We start from the raw sequence: 21,212 nt of genomic DNA, 5'->3' as shown, positions 1-21,212 counted from the left end.
ACACACCCAAATCTGTTAACAGATTGAGACTGCTGGTGACCACGTTGGAGCCAGTTTTTGACATGGAAGAAGAATGTATAGAATAAGTTCTGCTGCATTTATTTGGATCCTATTTTAAAAACTGTCCATGCTGGATTATCGGAGTTGAATGCTAAATCTGTGGCGCACTTTTTTTTTTTAATCTGATGGAATTCATGTCTGACTTGTTGAAAGTGTCACAGAAATGTTAAAAGCTCTGATCTAGTAAGATTGCCTTTGTGGCTTTTACATGAAAGGATTCCTGTGCTGACATATCTGAACAGGGCTTAGCATGCAAAAAGAGAGCTCTTGCATCACTCTAGCTAAACATCAGCCAGCAGTGATTTAAGATATTGAAATTTACATATAGACAGAAGATTGCAGGTCGTTTTTCTTTCTGAGAGGTTGTTCACAGGTTGAGCATAGCAGTGGAATTCCAAGCGTTTGAGAAGATCAGCAGTAAAGGACAGAGGACTAACGTCTGGCCCCAAGATACAGCAGGGCTACAATAACCAATGAGCTGCCAATGGCCGATCCTTATTTAATTAGCGCTGTTTTTAATTACTCAAAGCAAATGCAAAGTGATTGACAGCAGTAATCAGTTTAGTGCTCTGTCTCTAACACATGCCCTGTCTTTCCTGCTGCTTACATTTGTTGTATGGTGCGTATTTCTCACTGGTAATTCATGAGTGCTTGAGTGCGACATCAGCTAAAAACTCTAGTGTAGCCACTCAGTTCACTCAACAGGGTGATAACAGGCGCGGACAAAGACTCTGAGTGTCAAAGAAACCACTCATACCATGAAATGACAAGAATTTTAAAATGCTTGAAGGGCCACATCTCACATGTAAGAATAAGTTTGGTTCTCTAGACCTGGGATTATTACTTACTGCTATCTTCATCTTTTATCATCCAAAAGAAATACATTTAAACAGCACTACTCCATACTAAAGCCACATTTCCACCACTTTCTATACAGTACCCTTGAAACCCATACCTACATGTACCTAAACACTTGATCTGCTTTGTGTTTATGTGAAGGTGCGGTTGCTAATGGGACTTCGAAGCTATCCTCCTTCACTTTTCCAGGAGTTGGGAAATAACAAATTAGACTTTTTCTTTGAAGCTGCAGCATTTATTAACTGACACACTGTAACATGTAGTGTACATTTACAGCCAGACTGACAACTCACTGCTAACCTTTTCCTCTGCTCCATTCACTCAAACACACACTTGTAACGCACACACATGAAGCACTGAGCTACTCTCTTAAGAACAAGAATACAATGGGGGCCATCGAATGTTTTGTGTTCTTTCTTCTTAGTATGGGGTTGTTTATTACAACAAGGAGGAAAGCTTTGGTTGGGAAAAGGCTGCAGGCAGCAAGACAAAAGACTGCTGGAAAAACAGGAGACTGTGGGAAATCCTACATCAGAGTGCAGATGACAAAACAACGACGCTGGTTACTCCAAGTCTCTCTGACCAATCATGAGCCTGCAGTGTTTCTAGCTTCACCTTTAAATACCTGGGGTCTCATTTATAAAACATTCTGTAGAATGTTTTCTAACATTCTACGCCCCCCCCCCCCGACACACCCACATTTTACCATGAATGGTCAATGCAAAGTACCTCATGAATGTCTTTGCATATAAATATGCATGCTGATCAATGGCATTTTACGCTCCATCATGGCAGAGAAAAGAAAAAGAAATTTTACGGAGACTGAAATCGAGGTGCTTGTGGGTGAGGTGGAGGCCAGAAAGGATATTTTGTTTGGTGGTCACAGTAATGGCGTCACGAATAAAATTAAAAAAGAAAAAAGAGTGGCAGCACATCATCACTGCAGTGAATAGCTCCAGTGCCACAGAGCGTTCTGTGGCAGAAATTAAAAAGAAGTGGTTGGATGTGAAGGTGGAGGCCAAGAAGAAAGTGGCATGGCACCGTTGAAGAGCATCTGCTACTGGTGGGGGCAAGGGCGCACCCGAGCCCACACCGCTGGACACCAAGATAGCTCGACCCTTGGTACGGGATGGCGCGGTTCCGGCGGGTGGGTCTATCTAACACTGGGCCCAGTTCAGCACATAAATCCAAGAGCACCGCTCTAGGGAATCTAAATCGGCTTATTAGCCAGGCATCATCACGGGCCAGGAAATCTCCGTGGTCCCTAAAACTCCTCGCCATCCTGATCCTACCATTTGCGTGATCTTCCAGCAGTGCCAGCAGTGCCATTGTGCAGCATTACGCACGAGTGTCACCGCACTATTTATATGCTTACTCTGCAAATTGAATGATTGTTACACACCTTGTCACAATTAATACTAATCCATTAGTGCCATCCACCGCTCTGTATCATTTGAAGATGAAAGTATGATATATGAACATTGTGCATAGAGTAGTAGGCCTCACGGCTCACTAAAGGAACACATCTATAACACTGCAGACTTGGGTGTTTATGATTACGCGGGTCTATAAGTCTGATATGTGATGACATTAAATGTATGAGATCGATCTGGCTTCAATTCACCACCTCACCAGCTGCACCGCCAGTTCCCCCTGTCTCCAAAATGCAAGCATCAAAGTTGGCGTACAGGTGCGCACATTCTCACGCTAAGTTTTAGAAATCACAACCTTTGTGTAGGAAGTTGCGTACGCAACTTTCAAGCCCCGTTTTGTGCGCAAGCAAGTTTTATAAATGAGGCCCCAGATCAGTAACCTCAACAGAGCGGTCTCCTGGTGAACTCCGAATGGAATTCCGTCCCTGCTTTCTGATCGCACACCAGCTAAAGTAGCAGCACCTTCGTGGGCCATTTGAAGTCCATCTGAGCCACTTAACTGAGGACAAGGAGGCCAACAGCAGATTTGGTTACCACAGCAACTCAAGACCAGTTCTGTCTGGGAGGTCAGTGGTGATCGGTTCCCTTCAAGGGAGATGAAGCTGAAGGGGCACTGGAGGCTCAGAATAGTATAACTGCCTCTCCAAGCTCTTCACTCTCCATCTCTGTTGAGCAGGACTCTCCTTTTTCTGTCCAGGTGTATAATAAACTGTTTGTAATTCTCACTGATCTTTGTACATCTATTTCTCTAACTCTCTTTCTTGCTTCCTTGCATCTTTTCTTTCTCCTGCTGTCATGAAAATAAATAGCAAAATCGATTTCCAAGTGCACATTCAATATCTGCATAGATATAATTTACTTACAGCGAATGTTCAGTATATCTCTAATGTGCATTGATAACCTGACCTTTTAGTCATCCCCGGACTAAGACTAAGAAGCATGCAGAAGCTGCTTTTAGTATCTAGGCTATACTCCTGATATAGAAGAGCCTGCCAGAAGACTTTTTAAGATCAGCATTTGCATAATTACATAAATCAGACCAACTTAAAGTAGTTTTTCTTTCCTTGGAAAGCAAATTGCTCTACACTGAATCATACATAGCTCCCATGCTAGCTATTTTACTTCACTGTATCATTTGGTGACAACATTTTAAAACTTTTATTAGTTTGTTTCTTTTAAACATCATGTTGATATACAACTTTTATTTGTGTTTTATATGTATGCCGCTGCCTTTCTGTGTTTTACAGATTATTGTAGGGCTCGACCTGAGTATCCAGCTATTCGGATATTTGTTTATTGAGTAGGTTAAGATTTAAATTTAGGGATTTGAATATTATTTAACCAAAAAAAGGTGTGTGCAAGTGATATAAGCATGAGACAAACATGAGGTCAACCCTCCCTAAGAACTAGCTACTGCTCAACACTTGCTCACCGGCCATGCTGACTTTCGAGACTCTGGAGGCAGGGATGGACAGACGCTGCCTGATGTCTCCCCTCCTGTCCTCCTCTGCTCCTGTGTGTGAATATTCATGTGTGATTCTCACTGACGCTTCATATTTTTTCCGTCTGTAAACATAAATCGTTAGTTGCAGCCCTTATCTGACTGTGTGTATTGCTGCCTACCTAATATTCATATGTCCTTTGAGTGGCCGTCTTTGGTTTAACCTACAAGACGGATCTCTTGCTGAGAAGATATTTAAAATTGAAATGTGCAGGAGTTTGTGAGGACATTACCCAACAATACATTTTCCTCTTACGTGTGCACAAATGCAATTGTTTTCTTTCATTAATTCAGGATTCTACTGTTATGCATAATCCTGTTTTGTCTCCAACCCAGTCTCTTATTTTTCTGTCCACTCTGCAACTTCAGGACATTCGCTCTTTTAGCAGACCTCGTCTGTATTCAGCATCCGATAATCCTGTAGTACACATACCTTCCCACCTGCCTGCCTCCCTGTTTTGCATTTTACCCCACTTCCCAACTTGCCCCTCTCTCCCTGTCAGCTCCTGCCACTCACCCTCAGATGGCATAATCCTTGTCATATTGTCACATTACAGGAGTTCAGATGCTAATGGATGCACAGCTAATCCAGCTGCCGGCAAGCCTGGACCAGTGCCCATACCTGCTCTGCCCGGCTCCGTAACAGCTGTGCCTTGCTCAGTCATGCCAGTGATGCAGTGGGGATAGCAGGCACCGAGCAGTCAAGCTGGAGGTGGGAGGACTGGATGCTAAAGTGGGCATTACAAGGGAGGGCAGGAGGCCTTGAGATATGGTTAGGGCTGCAGGAAAAGATATGTGCTGGACAGGAGGGAGAGTGGCTGTATATACTGCATGTACTGAAAGAGCTGAAGATACTGACTGGAGGCGGCAGGTCAGGGAAACAAACTTGAAGGTCATTGTGCAACAGCTTCTCGGCGCGCGGCAAGATGGAGGCTGTGGCTGTACCCTGAATTAACATTTGGAAGTTTTTTAAAAAAAAAAAAGCAAACAGAGCAAACTGAGACACAAAGAACAAGAGAAAATTCAGATTCACTAGAGAAAAGCAGATACAACCAGTAGTTTATTGAGCTGTGGATGCGGATGAGTCTTGGCAGGCGATTATGGTCATCACTGTCTCCTACAATCTTTGTGAAATAGAAATTTCCCATTCTATGGAAAGCAGGGAATGTGCTTAAGCTCCGGAGCGTTTGGTGTTTGTTGTGAAGTTGTTCAAACAGCTCTTCCATCCATTAGAGGAGGAAAATTGGTTTGCCTATAATCTAAGTATAACACCACTTATCAAAAATTTAAAGTGAATTAAAACCTCCTCCTTTTCAATAAAACATCTGCCCAAAAGCACCATCCCATTAGCGAAAAGCAGGCATTCAGATACTTCAAAATAATTCAGCTAATTTGGCTGAAACGTCGCGGTTCAATTATTGATGAATGAAACCTACAAGAGCAGGGGACGGAGGGGGACACAGGAGTGGACTGAATACACGATCAGAGATATGAGGGCTCTTTTGAAAGGAGGACACAATAATGATGAGCTTTAGAAGAGGTTGATGAGAGCGTCTCCTCTGGCGTGTGTGTGTGTGTGCGTGTGTGTGTGTGTGTGTGTGTGTGTGTGTGTGTGTGTGTGTGTGTGTGTGTGTGTGTGTGTGTGTGTGTGTGTGTGTGTGTGTTTGAAGGAGTGCTTCAGCCGTATGATGGATGGCAACATCAGGCAAATGCTCTGTTAATAGATGAGCACAGTGCACCAAGATCAACTCAACAATCATGGGGAGCTACGATACAAGCCGAACTGCCCTGTTAATTTGATTGGTGCGTTTTGGGAGAAAATCAAACCTAAAGCAGGGACGGGTAAATCAAATTCCAAGATTGAAAGAGACTTAAAGAGATATAATTTGTTACAACATCAGGAAACAGGCTCGCAATCTCTGATTTTACAAGCGGCCTGGGAGCAGAGACACAGACGGCAGCCCTCGCATGAACACACAAACTTTCATCCCAATCTTCCAGTGTGTAAAGAGGAAGACCTTTGACCCCCGTTCTCAAACACAGCAAAGTTTGGAGAGTGGATGCAGAGCCTGTGTACTCAGCTCTTGTGCACACAACGGTTCTCCTCGTGTCTGTGTGTTCACGCTGTTTACCTTTCATTAGACGAGGTGATGTGTCTATTACAGCGAAAGCCCTTGAGTTCTAGTAGTATTTCTATTCTAATTTGCCGCTCACTTCCCACATTTAATCAAAAAGAGATAATGTCAGTCCTCATTTAGACAAACAGACAGATGATGTTCGCATGGAGAAGGGATATTTTGATCATACATTTTTATTCCTGGCAAAGGTACATCATGGTAACGGTAAAATGTGTAGTAATTTGTCACTCAAAAGCCCATAAGGCTGTATAAAATGCCTGTATTTTAAAAGAAGACTTAAAAATGAGAATCTTCTTACATCCAGTGCTTGATGTATAATATAATATACTTTGCTACATTCCCCCACTACAGTAACAGTTCTTCATTACATCCCTATAGAGCATATGTTACAGCGGGACAGCAGCATGTATCAGCTGTCTTAAATGAACACTCTCTGAGGAGGAAATGAGCTGTTTCTGATGTGTTCACTGAGTCTCTCTTTCTTTTATACATTTTTTCTCCTATCACTCCTTCATGCTCACTCCAGACTGCTGAGAGAGCCGTGAGCTCATGGGTGACGAGTTCACCCAACACACAACACCGGCAAGTGTGCGAATGAGATTCATAAGGTTTCTAAATAGAAAATTCCTGAGCAAATTCGAACGAAGAGAAACTGAGGCAAGAAAAAGGGGGGAACTCGAGTCCTTTCCTGTTATTGTTCGGTCTTTATCCCCGGTTTGAAGAGAGGGTCTCGAGGTCAGAGCGGTTGGGAATGCGCGCTGAGAGGGTTGAAAGGGAGAAATGCCGTCCGTCCCGGAGGAAACTCGGTGAGGCTTGAAGAAGCCTCTGAGGCTAATCTATCATTAGCATTCTAGAGGAGTTGCTGGGGCTGGGATAGAAAGACACACACCGACATTAGCCTGGTTGCCACATTTTACGGTTATTTTTCACAGAAACAAGCACGCACAAATGTGAACAAACGAAAGTTCTAAAAAAAAAAAAATCAACTGTAGAAGCCAATAAACATCAAGAAGTAAATATTAAAACTAGAACTGCAATGACTCACCTATTAATCAATCAGCAGAAATTTACCAGCAACTTTTCTGATAATCGACTGATTGTTGAAGTCATCCCCATCTTGTCTTACATTATCATGAATCAAAACTCTTCATACTGACATAACACATTTGAAGACATCACCGTGGTCTCTGGGAAACTGGGATTGACGTTTCTCACTGTTTTCTCATGTTTCATAACCAAACGATTAAAAACAAATGGACGAAAAGAATCATTAGTTGCAGCCCAAATTCGATCAATATAAACTTTCAAAAAGAGAGAAAATATATTCAGACTAAAATAAGACTGCAAGTTGGTCTAAGAGTCTGAAATACTGTGAACAGAGTAAATCCACCTGAAGCCAAACAGTAAACAGAAGATGCAAAGAGAAGGAATCATGGAGGGGTAAGAGAAAAGGGCTAGAACCAAGATACCTTATTATGTACGAACAGGCACCCAGGTTGACAAATACACATGAAGAGAGTTTGATCCCACTAGTCCATTGTATGGTAAACACAATGAGGTCTGTTCCAGTAATGAGGGAGCCCAGAGCAGTATTGATCACATGCTGTGGATCAGAGGACCTCTGTCAGTCCCTCAGAGCCCACTTTATACAGCCGGGGAACCCGACACAATCCCCTCTCATTTACCACTTCACATCCCTCTCTCTCACCCTTACTGCCTCTGCATCGCAGCTTGTCCTCTTGATCCATTACAGAGGTCCCCCCCCTCCTTTCACTCACACTTTTTCCCCCCAATCTTTTGTTGCCTCATCTCCTTTGCTTTCTCTTTCTCTCCGCTTCCATGTATCAGCCTCCTTATTTATGTAAATCCATTTGCTGTGAGAATGAAGCTTGTCTAATGTCCTGAACACTGCTGGATTTCATGCCATTTCTTCCCGGTAACGGTAGAATAATGAAAATGTAAATAGCGTTAAGCTGGGTAGCTTAAGACAACCTCTTAATGAAGGCAGAGACAGTGAGAGAGAGAGAGAGACAGAGAGAGAGAGAGAGAGCAGAGGCATTTTTAGCTTCAAAAGAGTCCCAACATCACAACATCACATACAGCAAGCAACTGAAGCATGTGTATGGGAACCAGCTAGAGAACGGACATTATAGGAATTCAAGATGTGCGGTAAGAGCTGCCTTCAAATAAAGCCTGAAAGCCTTTTCAAGTGACATTTCAAATGGTATGCTCCAAACACCATTCATGTGTTTTTCTCTCTTCTTTGTTACTTTAGGCTTAGTTGCCAGTCACTCTTGGAAAAAAAAAAAAAAAAAAAAATCCCAGCTGTAATCTGAGGAGGTGTTTATCAGGTTTTTCGTTTGCCTCACTCTGAAGCAGCTGTCCATCAGAGGGATAAACCTAATATTTTGTGAGCGTTGATGATATCAATATTCCCACTGCCTCAAACGCTCACGTTGCCTTTTACACATGCGCTTATCCAGGAGAGTGAGGGGGAGGGCGTTATGTAAGAAGGGATCCAGGAGGGCTTCCCTTGAGCTTTGGAGAGAAAGTGAAAGGAAAGAGCAAAGGTGACCTCTCATATGCAGCTGACGAAAAGATTGAGTCGGGAGAAGGGGAGGGGGAGGGGAAAGGAAACAGAATAAATCAGAATAATTAGTGATTTCAAACAGTGATTAAAAGAGAGAGAGAGAGAGAGAGAGAGAGAGAGAGTCAGGCAAAGGGAAACAATAGAGGCACAGAAAAGAATTAAAATGTGAGATGAATTCAACTGAAAGACAGGTTCTGCTTTTGTTTCAGGAATACTTTCTCAACAGAGGTAAGTGCTTGCTGTCACTTTTAGAAATATCCCGTGCCGCTTTAAAGATTGTGGATCTACGTAGACCACAAAGCTGCATGTGTGTCCTTGCTATGCTGCTCAACCTTGGGATAACTCTGCATTAGCACATCAGGCTGTTAAGTCAATCCCAGAGCTGCTCGGCCAAATAGACCAATGGCTTGACCTTTGATTGTAAAAGCTTGCCAGGCTGGCAAGTTAATCCCGGAGCGTAGTAGGCCAATCAAGTTGTCAGGACGGGCACGCCGTCAATATCACATTTAGGTCAAACACAAAGGCATGGAGGAGACCTGACCATCTGAAGACACACCTCCACCAAATCGTTAGATATAAATATCATAAACAGTCAAAGTTTCTATCTATATGTATGCGCAAAGAAGCTTCGCGTTTTAAAAAAAGTATGAAATCAATGTAGGATCGAGGAGTTTGCTGGATAACTTGTTGTAGCTGCGTTTTTTATTGATCGCCATCTGAGCTCAAGCACTTGACAACATGAAGCAGCAGAAAGGTTACTGTGCAGTCACCAGAACCACCCACATCTGCAGTGGCACAGAAAAATGAACTCGAAGCAGAACAACTAGACAGGAGTGGAAGAAAGAGCGTCAGCGAGGGGGAGAGGGAGGCGCCGTGGCAACGAGAGGGGTGGAAAGAGAGCGAGAAATGCAGAAAAGATCGAAGGGAATAAAGAGTGATGGAGAGAAACAGAGAGAGGGAGAGATAGAGGCAGACAGGGAGACAGCACTATTTACGGTAGATTAGTTGTTATGGTGATAAGCAGAAGGGAAAGGAAGGGATGAAGTTGTCAGGGTGATGGGGCTGCACTGGGCTACTAATGATATGTAAAAATAACTGTGCTTAGATTTTACCCTACCTTTGCAAAAAAAAAAAAAAAAAAGCTACCACACAGACACACACAAACACGCTCAGATGAATACACACAAAGACAAAGCAGTCTGTTGAAGCAGGCAGGCTCTTCTCATTAGCATTTGGAGACACACTCAGATTCCTCCCTCACATTCTCAGCATGGAGATCACTTTTTTGGTAAGTTTTTGGATAATGAGCGATGGCAGATAGACACACACAAACACCGGGGATGTGTGTGTGCGAGTGTTTACTCCTATGTGTAATGCTTGTAGTTGTGTGCGACTGAAGGTCTAACAACATCAGCTGAGAGCATCTCACTTTGACAGAAGGAGATGGCAGAGGACTGTGGGTAATTGTAGTTTGAATGGCCTGAGGGGGTTTCTTGAATGCTGGTCTTTGTAGTTTTGCAGCCTGCGGTGGAAGCGCAAAGGCATCTGATGTGATCACTGTCATCAAACACATCTCCATATGCCAAGTGCCAATAGGTACACACACTGTGTGCTGTGGTGGAGTGTAACTAAGAACATTCACGCAAGTACTGAGCTGTACTACAATTATGACTACTTTAACTTTTGATACTTTAAGTACATTTTGCTGATAATACTAAGTAGCAGTAAAGAATGCAGGAGTTGCACACTTTGTACACTACTGTACTTCTTCATTTGCTTAAAGGCAGAATGAATAGGATTTTTTAGGACACTCCTACTCAGTCTGCCACTGAGTAAATAATCTGAATACATCTTCCACCACTGGTTGAGTCCAACATTAGAGGAAACACTAACAGGAAATTAATGGAATTTTAAACTCACCAGAAAAAAATTCACCAATCAGCAGAGGAATTACATGTTGATCATTGAGCAAATACATAACAGACACTGAAGGCTTCTGGAAAATTACTGTGTGTAAAACACACGAACAGGGCACACACCTTGCTGCTACATCACAACCGTTTAATGTGGACTAAACTGCCATGATGTCTATAAAAGCATCTAGTGGCCCTTCTGCTCGGTTACTAACATTTAATTACCTGGTAGCCTTTTTCCAGTAGCACATATAAAGACAATCACTTAAACACACACACACACACACACACACACACACACACACACACACACACACACACACACACACACACACACACACACACACACACTCTTAAATCAATGCACATGCTGAATATTAAATTATATTTACTTGTGCCACAGACATGAATGTCTCCCCGGCATAATGGCTTCATTATCAGTGAAGGCCAGCACATACATCCTCCTAATCATCACCTCACTCTGGAAAATACAGCCTTCTTCCTGCACACACCGCCAACCATCAAACACAAACACACATGCAAATACACACCCCGCATTACACTAACATACATGTAATTTCCCTGAGCATACATTAACTAGAGGGAGTAATATCCCAGGCAACGGTGCTCTGGAAACCTTTAGGGGGAATTTAAAGACCTGCTGTATAAAAACTACTTAGTGTCATGGTTTTGTCAAGTGTAACCCTCTATCAGGCCCTGGACAGAAGTCTTACACTTATCAAATATCACTGAAAACATTTAAACGTCCTCCATATTGTTTTGAGGAACTCTTGCCTCCTTACTTCCAGACATTGATGGCTTACAGCAGAGCCACAAACCAATAATATAACAATTCCAATCTTTGACAGATGATGCAATCAGCAACTTCCTTGTTCTTTGCTTCAGTAAACAAAATTATGAAACACAACCATGTACCTATAAAAATCAATGCATTATAACTTGATTGCCTGCATATGCCGACCTACTGTATCCTAAGGCTGTGCAGCTGTTGCAAAGCGAGCAAAGAAAACAGGCTTCCTATCGACACAATGCACCATCCAGGAGCAGTCTGGCTCTCCACAAGAAAGCCATTTAATCTCCAGTAGTCTGCATGTGATCAATCTCCCAGCACAGTGTTACTGCAGCGCAGGCCATTCCTCATCATTTAGAGAGAGTGATATTGACCAGGCCAGGACAGCCTCTCTAGTGCATTTGTGTGTGCTGTGACCCAACAGAAGAGAATGAAGAAAACTTCCCAGTGTATATAGTGCATCCTGTGTCTGTTTCCCTGTTGTGTAGTATTTGTACAGTGTGTGCACGCGTGTTTGTGAAAAGTGAGTGTGTGTACATCACAGGGGCAAAAACAGCAGGACAACAAGCATGCGTATGTTTATACCAAAGTCAGCTTGTTTGCGCATTGATGTCTTGTGGGCTGATACAACTGCCCATATTCTATACTTATCATCAATACATCCTTACTTAGACATTTCTGCTTAGTGGCTCACATCAAGAAAACAGGCACCAAGGACGAGCTCAGCATTGTTAATCAGCATCAGATGCAATTGGCTTATCACGGTGATGCAAAGGGAGAGACAAGGTGGATGCTGAAACTACTCTTGGATGGGTAGCATCACTTTAGACTTGCCAAGTTAAAGGTTCAGGGTGATCAATCATTTAGCCTAAGACTGGCCGCAGTCATATATTAGTCTGCACCGATGTCAATGAGGACAGTTGATCTGTCAATAAACTATTACACTTCTTTCCTGCACGCATCTGGGAAGCCTCGGGGTATGAGACAGGCATGACAAGTAGACACAAGGTCTCTCTACATCTTATTTGCGTAGGTCATTTAACCCATCTGCCTGACAGAAAAAATGTATAGACAGGCACATTTCAGTTTTCAAGTGTCACAGAAATCAAATCAGGTATGATTTGTGACACGATAGGAGAGCGCCCTGACAAATAAATTATATGACTCACTGACTGGATATTGTGGTCCGTGTCCTCAGACTTATCGTGAGGTTATTTAGGCATCAGCCTCATGGACTTCATCCCCCACACTGCCTTGGGGCCACGTCAGATTTACAGTTATCCATGACAGGCTCTTATCAGGGATTTGGAGCGGGACTTTGCAGAGTCATCTAGAATATTGGCTGTATCGCTTTTATCCCGGCTCAGAGAAACAGCAAGAGCCCAAGGTTGGGATATCACAAGTCATACACGGAGACACACACGCACAGGCACACACATGCACACACACACGCACATACATTCCTGACATCTCCTGCTGGGATCATTGGGTAGCAATGCACTGTCATCTCAGACTATGTAGACAGCAAGCTGACTGCAGTGGCTTTTGGGACACCACGCTACATTAAACCAGCAGCCACAGCTGTTACCACTGTCTGCAGCTTCCAGTCTTATCTGTTCTTACAATTCCACTTTCTGTCTGAACTTATTTTGGAACCATCAGGTACACAACCATGGTTATTCTTTTAAGGCCCAATCTATAGTTTTTTATTTTTTTGAGCATGTGAATAATTTTTGTTTCGCAGTGTAAAACATAAGTAAAACAGAATGTGATTATTTGCTAATCCTTTTTGACAGATACTCAATTGAAAATAGCACAGAGACAATATATTTGCCTTCAACACCTTCACTGATTTTTGTAAATATCTGCTTATTATCAATTTGATGCAGCAACATGTTTCACACAATTTGGGTCAGAAGCAACTAAAGAGTGGGAAAGATGTGGAATGCTCCAAAAACACCTGTTTGGAACATTCCACAGGTAAACAGGCTGATTGGTAACAGGTGATTGTGTCATGATTGGATATGAAAGGAAATCCTGGAAAGGCTCAGTTGTTCATGAGTGAGGATGGAGCGAAGTTCACCACATGATTGTATAAAGGATATTACTACATGGGTTCAGGGGTTGTATATTGCCACAGAGTTTATTTTAAAAAATGTAAAAAAAAAAATAAAAAAAAAAATTGTATTTTATTGTTCCACTGGCCATCAAAGTAAAATAGATGCTCTTTTCTCAAACATTTCAGATGTAAAAAACATTTTAAAAAAAACATTATACTTACTTGTGTGCAGTATAAGTTCCTGTATTACAGTTAAACATTTCATGATCAATTTCAGAGTGTAAGCAGGTTCCACTTTTGTGCAGGCTATTCTTTCATTTACATTGCACCTTTAGTGTTGAGTCAATAATCCCATTAAAGGCAACTGAATCAACTCAAGCACTCCACATATTTACTGTAAGACAGTGCCTCTGCTGGGTTAAGTGTAAGACATAGCGAGGCTCCCATTCTTGTATTTGAGCAGAGTGCAGAGTGTTGTTTTCCACTGCAGCATGCTCACTCATCCCTGCAGGCTATGTTTAAAAGCCATTATTCCAGCTAACAGACCGGTCAGCAGGCCTTGGATGTGTTTAGTGATGTGTATTGTCTGGCTCTCTCATGACATTTGGAGTGTATAAATGGACAAAGTGTTCATGTGGTGTTTTATTTTTTTGTCTGTGTGGGATAGCAGAGACAGCAGAGGCTGTGATGGCTGTGATGGTCGTAGCTGTGAGCTATTCATAATCAACGCGGCTGTCTGCTTATGTCCTAGCAGGGAGTCTGGGGCAAAAGACAATGCTGGGGACAGTTCTCATAATGATAGCCTACATTCAACATTTGACCAGGTGACACTGATTGATGGGCAGGTAGTGCAAGTCCCAGCACACTACTCACATTCTGTACATGCCAGGAAACGGTGCAGGTTTCTCATCATATCCCCACGCATTTTAACCAATGATATGTAAAACTGTAAAACACATTAGTGCATAACAGCTCTGATTTGATACACGTCTGAGGTAAGATGTCAGAAATGGGGATGCTAATACTCTGTTAAAACTGTTTCTAAGTCTGTTTGGATTTAGTTGGTGAGCTGCCAAGCTTGCGAGCTGGGCGTGACAGCTGTGTGCATATCAGAGGAATGAATGAGGTGTCATACTTTGATGCATTGGGTTGATGACCATCTGAATCCATCAGGTTATGCTTATGTTTTGTTTGTTTTTTGCCACAAGATTTAACCAAAAGAAAATTTTCTTTCACTAGTCTCCAAGGATGTCCTTCATCCCACGTATCTCAGTCGAAATTAGTGCACTTCCTCTCTGTTTTTTCAGATCCAAGTGGCCACTTTTCAGAGCCTGGACCAAGTTCTGGGTCTACAATCTTTCAAATGTTGAACCCTCTCTGGATGTCATTTTGACTTATAACTGGGAACAGCCTGTGCTGTCAGGACTCAACCCGAAAAAGAAAGTGCGCAGTTGAGCAGGGGATACTGCTTAGGATGAAAAGCAGGTGTGTTTGAGAAGACTGAAGGGAACGTTGTCAACCCAAGGCCCAAATCTGAAGAGGAACAGCAGTTTACTCGGTTGACCAGTTACCGTTCGCCAACTTTTTATCCCCACTTTCCCACAGCGACCGTTTTCTTGGCTGATCTCTGTTGAAACTATGATTCAGTCTAGTGGATGGAGCAGTGTCAACAGGGGGATGTGTCTAATTTTGCTTGTCATATAGTGGACACAGAGCTGGAAGCTGTTTTTTTTTCCAGGATAAATAGCTGGCAATGAGGTGGTCTGGCTGTAAAAGTTAGATCCTTTCATTGTGGCAAAATGTCTAAATGGCCAAACACATGAGCAACTTACATGTCAGAACCCCACACCCATTGTCTTCTATGTGAGCCCACCCACCAGCAACATATGTACTGACGTGTGTTACTGTGGGTTGATGCACATCATAGGGATAAGCTACTGTCCTGTTTCCCAGCATGCTGTGCAAAATTCATTTCCCCATCAACCACGTGCATGTTTTTTTTATCCTGTACACCTGTTTGAGATGTAAAGGTATTGCATTGTTTTTCAACCAGTCAGTGTTATACATACATAAGTAGATATATATGCATATAATATTTTCAATATTTTGCTTATAAATTACAGACGCCTATGTGAAGTTATCACAGTCAAAAATGATGTCTTCAATTCTTTTTTGTCTGCGGGCGGCCATGAAAATAGATATCATTCAGATGATTCAGAAGTCGCTGTCAAACACGCTGACAATATGTAAAACTAACCGATTGATATAAAATTGTCATAGATTCATTTTAGTTTCTCTCCTTTCAGCAATACTTCTAAACACCATTTACTGTACAGTCTGGATTCTGTGTGGTACCCCATTATCTTGGTCTTAACAATGTTTGACACTGCATTGTGTTTGGGGTGTGCAAACCACCGGATTTTGTGTTTTGTCTGATAGTTCTCACCCATATTTAACATTCTTCAGTGTGGCTTACAGCCTGCTGAAAATTGGTAATTGGGTTTGTGAGCAGACTCCAGTTAAAGAGTCCCTGTCTTGTCTGATTAAAGTCTTGGTCTTTATGGGCTGATTTCCAGCAGAGGGGCTGGAAGGGGCCTGCTCAGGCCTAACTGGGCTGGGTCGGGCCAACACGGAGACAGTTGGAGTCTGATGGATGGACCCTGACAGCTTGTCTCTGTCAGAAACCTGCTCAGAGTCCCTGGGAGTGAGTCTCACACAGTGTCAGCATGGCCTTGGTCAGTCCACTGCACAATAACACGGAGGCGAGAGGACACACCGAGCGGAATGCCTGGAGTCAAAACCCTCATTTGTGGCAGCAGAGCATACACACACTCCACACTCCAGGTTGTGGGTCAAACACAACCTGTGTATGAATAGCTCATATGTGCATTCACATGTGTGTATGCGCACAGCACTACCCAAATTGATATCCAACTGGTCATTAAAACTATGAGCACTGCCAAGCGTGGCACAAACAATGAGGGAATAAGAGACATATGCAGCCTCCACACCTTTGGGAAACTCATTAGTCCAGGTAATACAGGCCCAAGCAGACTCCACATTGACTAATTACGGGATTTTGGAAAGCTGGGAATGGACATTGGGAGGGAAAATCAATTGAATAGCTGCTGCATCTGGCGTCTCTTGAGGGCCAATCAAGCCCTCATAGCTGATCCCCCACCCATAACTATTCAAGGCTGTGCAGTCAAATTCCCTACTCTCCCCGCAATCCTGCAGAAACAATAACGCAGTCCCATGCGACACCATACCCCACAAACAGTTCATCAGAACAGGAGTCCAAACATATGGCTCCTTCTTTGCCTCAAACTTTCTTTTCGTACCCAACAACAATAACAACTGCCCTTAAATGACTTTGAGCTGGGTGCATGGAATAAGCCAGAGGTGGTCATTTGAAGTTAATTTAATAGCAGTCATGAGAGTCCTGCTGCTCCATCTCTTTCATCCACAGCACATGAAGACAAGTATCCCAAACCTTTGAACCAGAAAACAATCACCCACCAGGGGCTTCATCAGCCAATTAATCTCCTTTACCACCACATTTCATCTTTAACACAGACAGTGAACCTTCTTCCTGCTCAATTTGTCAGAGCCGACTAGTGCTGGAGAGAAGGATAGAGTGAGGCAGAAAAATGAATTTGACTTGTGTTTCTTGTTGACACTGAAATCGCAATACCTGCAATGTCTACACTGACGAAAGGTTGCAATACACTCCTGTACATTTAGAGGAACAGACGTGATGATGGCTTTTCTCTCACACTATTTATATACCAAATGAAGCTTTGACTGCATGCAAACAGCTTAAATGAAATTTGCATTTCAGGCCATCGATTTTCAAGCATAGATCAAAAAGAAACAATGCTGTGTGTGTGTGTGTGTGTGTGTGTGTTTGTGTGTGTGTGTGTGTGTGTGTGTGTGTGTGTGTGTGTGTGTGTGTGTGTGTGTGTGTGTGTGTGTGTGTGTGTTGGGGGTGGGGGGCTGACAGTATCCATGTCCCAGATTACTAGTTTAATGTGAGCTTGTCTGATTTTCCCCATGCCTCCATTTATAATCTTTCGGGTCGACAGACAAGCCTTTTAAGGTGCCATTAAATAGCCAAGCTACCCTGTGACACTCCATCGCCTTTGACCCCTCGGTTGGGGGTTAATATTGACTTTACTGCTATCAATATTTGACCGAAGGACCCAGAGGACCCACTTGATTGATCTGATGTCCTATTCTGTCTTTGATCTATATGGAAATCCTCCACGGAGCAAAACGTACAACTACACAGGTACCTCTGTGTGAGTGTGTGTGTGCGTGCGTATATGGGCACATATGTAAGAACATACAATCACACACATGCTTGCAAGCGATAACATACCTTTGCAGGCACATGCATTCAAAGTCCTACATAAACCGTAATGTCACAGATTATACAAACAGCTGATGACACACATAGATGCAGTCAATTGACTATTAAGCTATTAAGCTCAATAGTCGAACAGAAATCAACTTAAATTCCATTAAATATGTCTTTCATTGTGTTTCTGTATTCTGCATCCATATGATAGGAAGCTTGTTATGACAGTTAAATGATCAAAGCCATCATATACTGCAATTCAGTTGGTTAATAGTTGTGAAATTGATTTTCAGGCAACAAAATTGCTGAATCAATTAGATTTCATTGATCTCTTTAAACAGTCTTGAGTGCCTGATCAGGCTAATAGGGTGATTTCACTGACATGAGTTTAGCCTTTTACCCATGACCTATTTTAGCTAATTACAGTTATGATTATTATCTTAAACAATTAATTATAGTGCAACATCAGTCATCCATGTCCATAAAATCATATATCAATATTGTCTTTTCAGGAGAAAAAGAGCTACTTTAAAGGTTGCACATGTCCAACATAGATACATAACAATACCCCGATGACACTCCAGTCTTTTATTAGCAGCCAGAGGATGAGTGAAACCCATTATACATAAAGTACTGTGGCCTGGTCAGATGGCAAAATCAAGCCATCTTGACAGAGTTTTTGAGGGAATGGAGAGTCCAAAGTGGAGGACACTAACAATCGTACCTCGTTAGCTATGTGACATAATCCAGCATTATTTAACGTCCTCTGTCAGGGGAGGCCCTTTGTACTGCTACACAAAAGAAGAATGGTTTGCAGACAGTTCTGTGACTGGAGCTGATGATGAAGATGCATCTTTTGAATAAACTGTGAACTTATCTCACCATTAGTGGCCGAGCTAACATGCTTGTTAACTGACAGATAGAAAGCCTGCTAGTTTAGCTTTTTTCCCCTTTCAGCAAGTCTTTATTGAGAGAAGTGATGTACAATCCTGACACAGTAGGCCACTTTAGCCTCAGCACAGCTTTAATATTTTATCAAACAGCCTTACAAATGCATCACCAAGCTTTGAGAATGACATATTTTGTGAAGTCGTACAGATGAATTTTGCTTTGCCACATTCTGGTGTGACCAGGCCTTTCAGCTGTTACACCGACAATAATGGGCTTTGGATAGTTTAAAGTTCGTGTCCTTTCTGTTTAGTTGGTGCGTCTGTATTCTGTGTCACTGACCATCGTCTTTCTTCTGCTAGTTGAAGCACATTATTCACTATGTTGCCCTTCTGCTCTTTGTGCCTGTGTCTGTCTAGTGATGGTTCTTCTTTCAAAATAAAACCTTTGGCTAAAGGTCAGTCCTTAAATCCTCAGATTTGCCCACTCATACGTCTGCAGTGCAAACACACCCAGAAGCACTGACAAACATAAAACCCAGTCTGTAATGACGACACAGATACAAACACCAGCATGTGAGCACACACACACAAAGACCGGCGTGCGCGCACACACACACATGCATGCAAATTCTTGTATGTAAGAAATGGATTTTAGGGAAATAAGTGTTATCTGACATTATTTTGCCTGCCAAGTGAAATTTTTAACAAACCAAGCACCAGCATTACATTAGTTTGTGAATACTGAGTGCAAAAATTGCGAAACCCTGCACAAGACCTGTGTTTCCCTATAATGGCAGCTTGTCTTGACACTGCCTGAATCCCTATATGTATTCCTGTCATGAAAAGTTTCTACCCTCAATCTTTTTCTCTTTTGACCTTTGCATTTGTTCACAATTGATGCTCAATTTGCTGGCATTTAGAGCCAAAATGAGTTTCACAGTAACCCTTGGTGACCCAGTCACTGAGCAATTGGATCATTTGGAGGCTGTCACTCTCTCGAGACTGAGGTAGGTCTAGCTAATTCTGAGAGCTACAGTGTATATCTTTTCCTTAATTTACATGCTCTTCACCTAAGATGTAGGTAAAAATGCTGCACTTGTCTAAATTGCTCAGCATCATTCCTATTTTTCTGTGTGAATCATTCTCACACAGAAGTGGGAAGGGCATCATCCTGCAATTACCTGCCAATCTTTTTGAAGAATATTTTTAAAGCATGTAACACACACATGTGTGCGCTCACATACACACCAGTGAGACACCTGTGCTCTAAGGTACAGTAGCATCTGAAGCCTGCGAATGTTGGGGGAAGGCTGTTTAGTGTGCCATGAGCTAAAATGCCGACGATAAACGATAATTAAAGATTTTTCACCAGCTAAACACAGCAGTGACAATCATTGCAATTTAAGACCTAGACTTAATAGACAGAAGATAATAAAACATCAGCATAAAAATGATTCGTGTCGGTGAAATTTACCAGAAGCCTTCAAATTTGATCAATGACAGTGCCACTCATTGACGGTTGGCAGCTACCATAAAATGAAGACACTCACACGTGTATCTGTAAACATATTATTGCAACACACTAACATACAGTGAGTGCATGCACAGGCGTCACACTTGAAGCCATACAAAGATAAAGGATGGAGTGCGTTAAATACCTGAGCCTCTCTTAGAGACCACCTTTACACTCCTGGACAGCGTGACGTACAGCAGGATCAGCAGAGGGCTGGGAGGTCTCATCTTCCCCCCGTCCTCACAGCCTGAAAGAGAGGTGACATGGGCAGGGAGAAGGAGGGATGGCAGGAAAGAGAGAAAGACAGTCATCAGTCACTGCCTGTACATGAGATCAAGCACCTCCTTGTTGCTACTAGACAAGACTATGTGTCGGTGTGGAGGGATGTTCTGTAATAGCCCAAACACTACAGCGAATAAGCACACATACTGTTGTACGAACATTTTCACACACACGCAGATACCCATTTGGACATTCACATCAACATTTCGCACATTCCCTTGGGGGGTCTTTCTTGTAATGATTTTCTCTCATGCTTGCAACTGAGACAGGTTATCATAGCGGGGATATATTTCATGAGAAACCATTCCCTCAGATGCTGACGAATCAATAATGAAATAATTACATGTGTAAGAAACACCAACCGCAAGCTTCATTAAAAATGGGGGAAACCTTGAAGGGAATTTCAAATTATCTCCTTGTGACTGGCAGAGACGTGGCAAATGTCGCACCCATACTCCTTATTGACTCATATATCATATTAATTGATGGAGGTGACTCATTCTCTACTTCTCATCTTCTCTGAGCAAATGACATAATCTAACATGTAGTAATTACCCTCTAATAGCCAGCTCCTGAAATAGAGCTGGTGCCGCTGTGTAAATTTGATGTTAAATGGAGAAAAAAAGCAAAGATAAGTATTTATGAGCTTACAGCGCAAGCCAGTGGCAACACTCTTCAAAATCAACCATCATCTAACTGTAACAGAAGAAGCTTTCCAGACAAGGCAAAAAACAAACGAAGACATTAGAGAGTGACATTAAGAAAAGTTTAAAATGTTAAAGCATTTTGGGAATTGCATTGGGG

At 42.4% G+C, this 21,212-nt stretch overlaps 1 protein-coding gene across 4 annotated transcripts in view; it reads right to left on the bottom strand.

Annotated features, from left to right (window-relative positions):
- The window catches only part of il1rapl1a (interleukin 1 receptor accessory protein-like 1a), a 161,820-nt gene that overhangs the window by 120,178 nt on the left and 20,430 nt on the right, over window positions 1–21,212 (bottom strand). For all 4 annotated transcript variants that reach the window (XM_070975557.1, XM_070975555.1, XM_070975556.1 and 1 more), the window contains exon 2: window positions 20,272–20,373. In XM_070975557.1, the coding sequence (XP_070831658.1) occupies window positions 20,272–20,353 (82 nt within the window). In that variant the 5' untranslated portion in view covers window positions 20,354–20,373. The remainder of the gene's footprint in view (window positions 1–20,271; window positions 20,374–21,212) is intronic.

This window comes from Chaetodon trifascialis, chromosome 12, assembly GCF_039877785.1.
Source record: "Chaetodon trifascialis isolate fChaTrf1 chromosome 12, fChaTrf1.hap1, whole genome shotgun sequence".
NCBI classification, from domain to species: domain Eukaryota; kingdom Metazoa; phylum Chordata; class Actinopteri; order Chaetodontiformes; family Chaetodontidae; genus Chaetodon; species Chaetodon trifascialis.
This window is presented reverse-complemented; position numbering and strand designations above follow the sequence as displayed.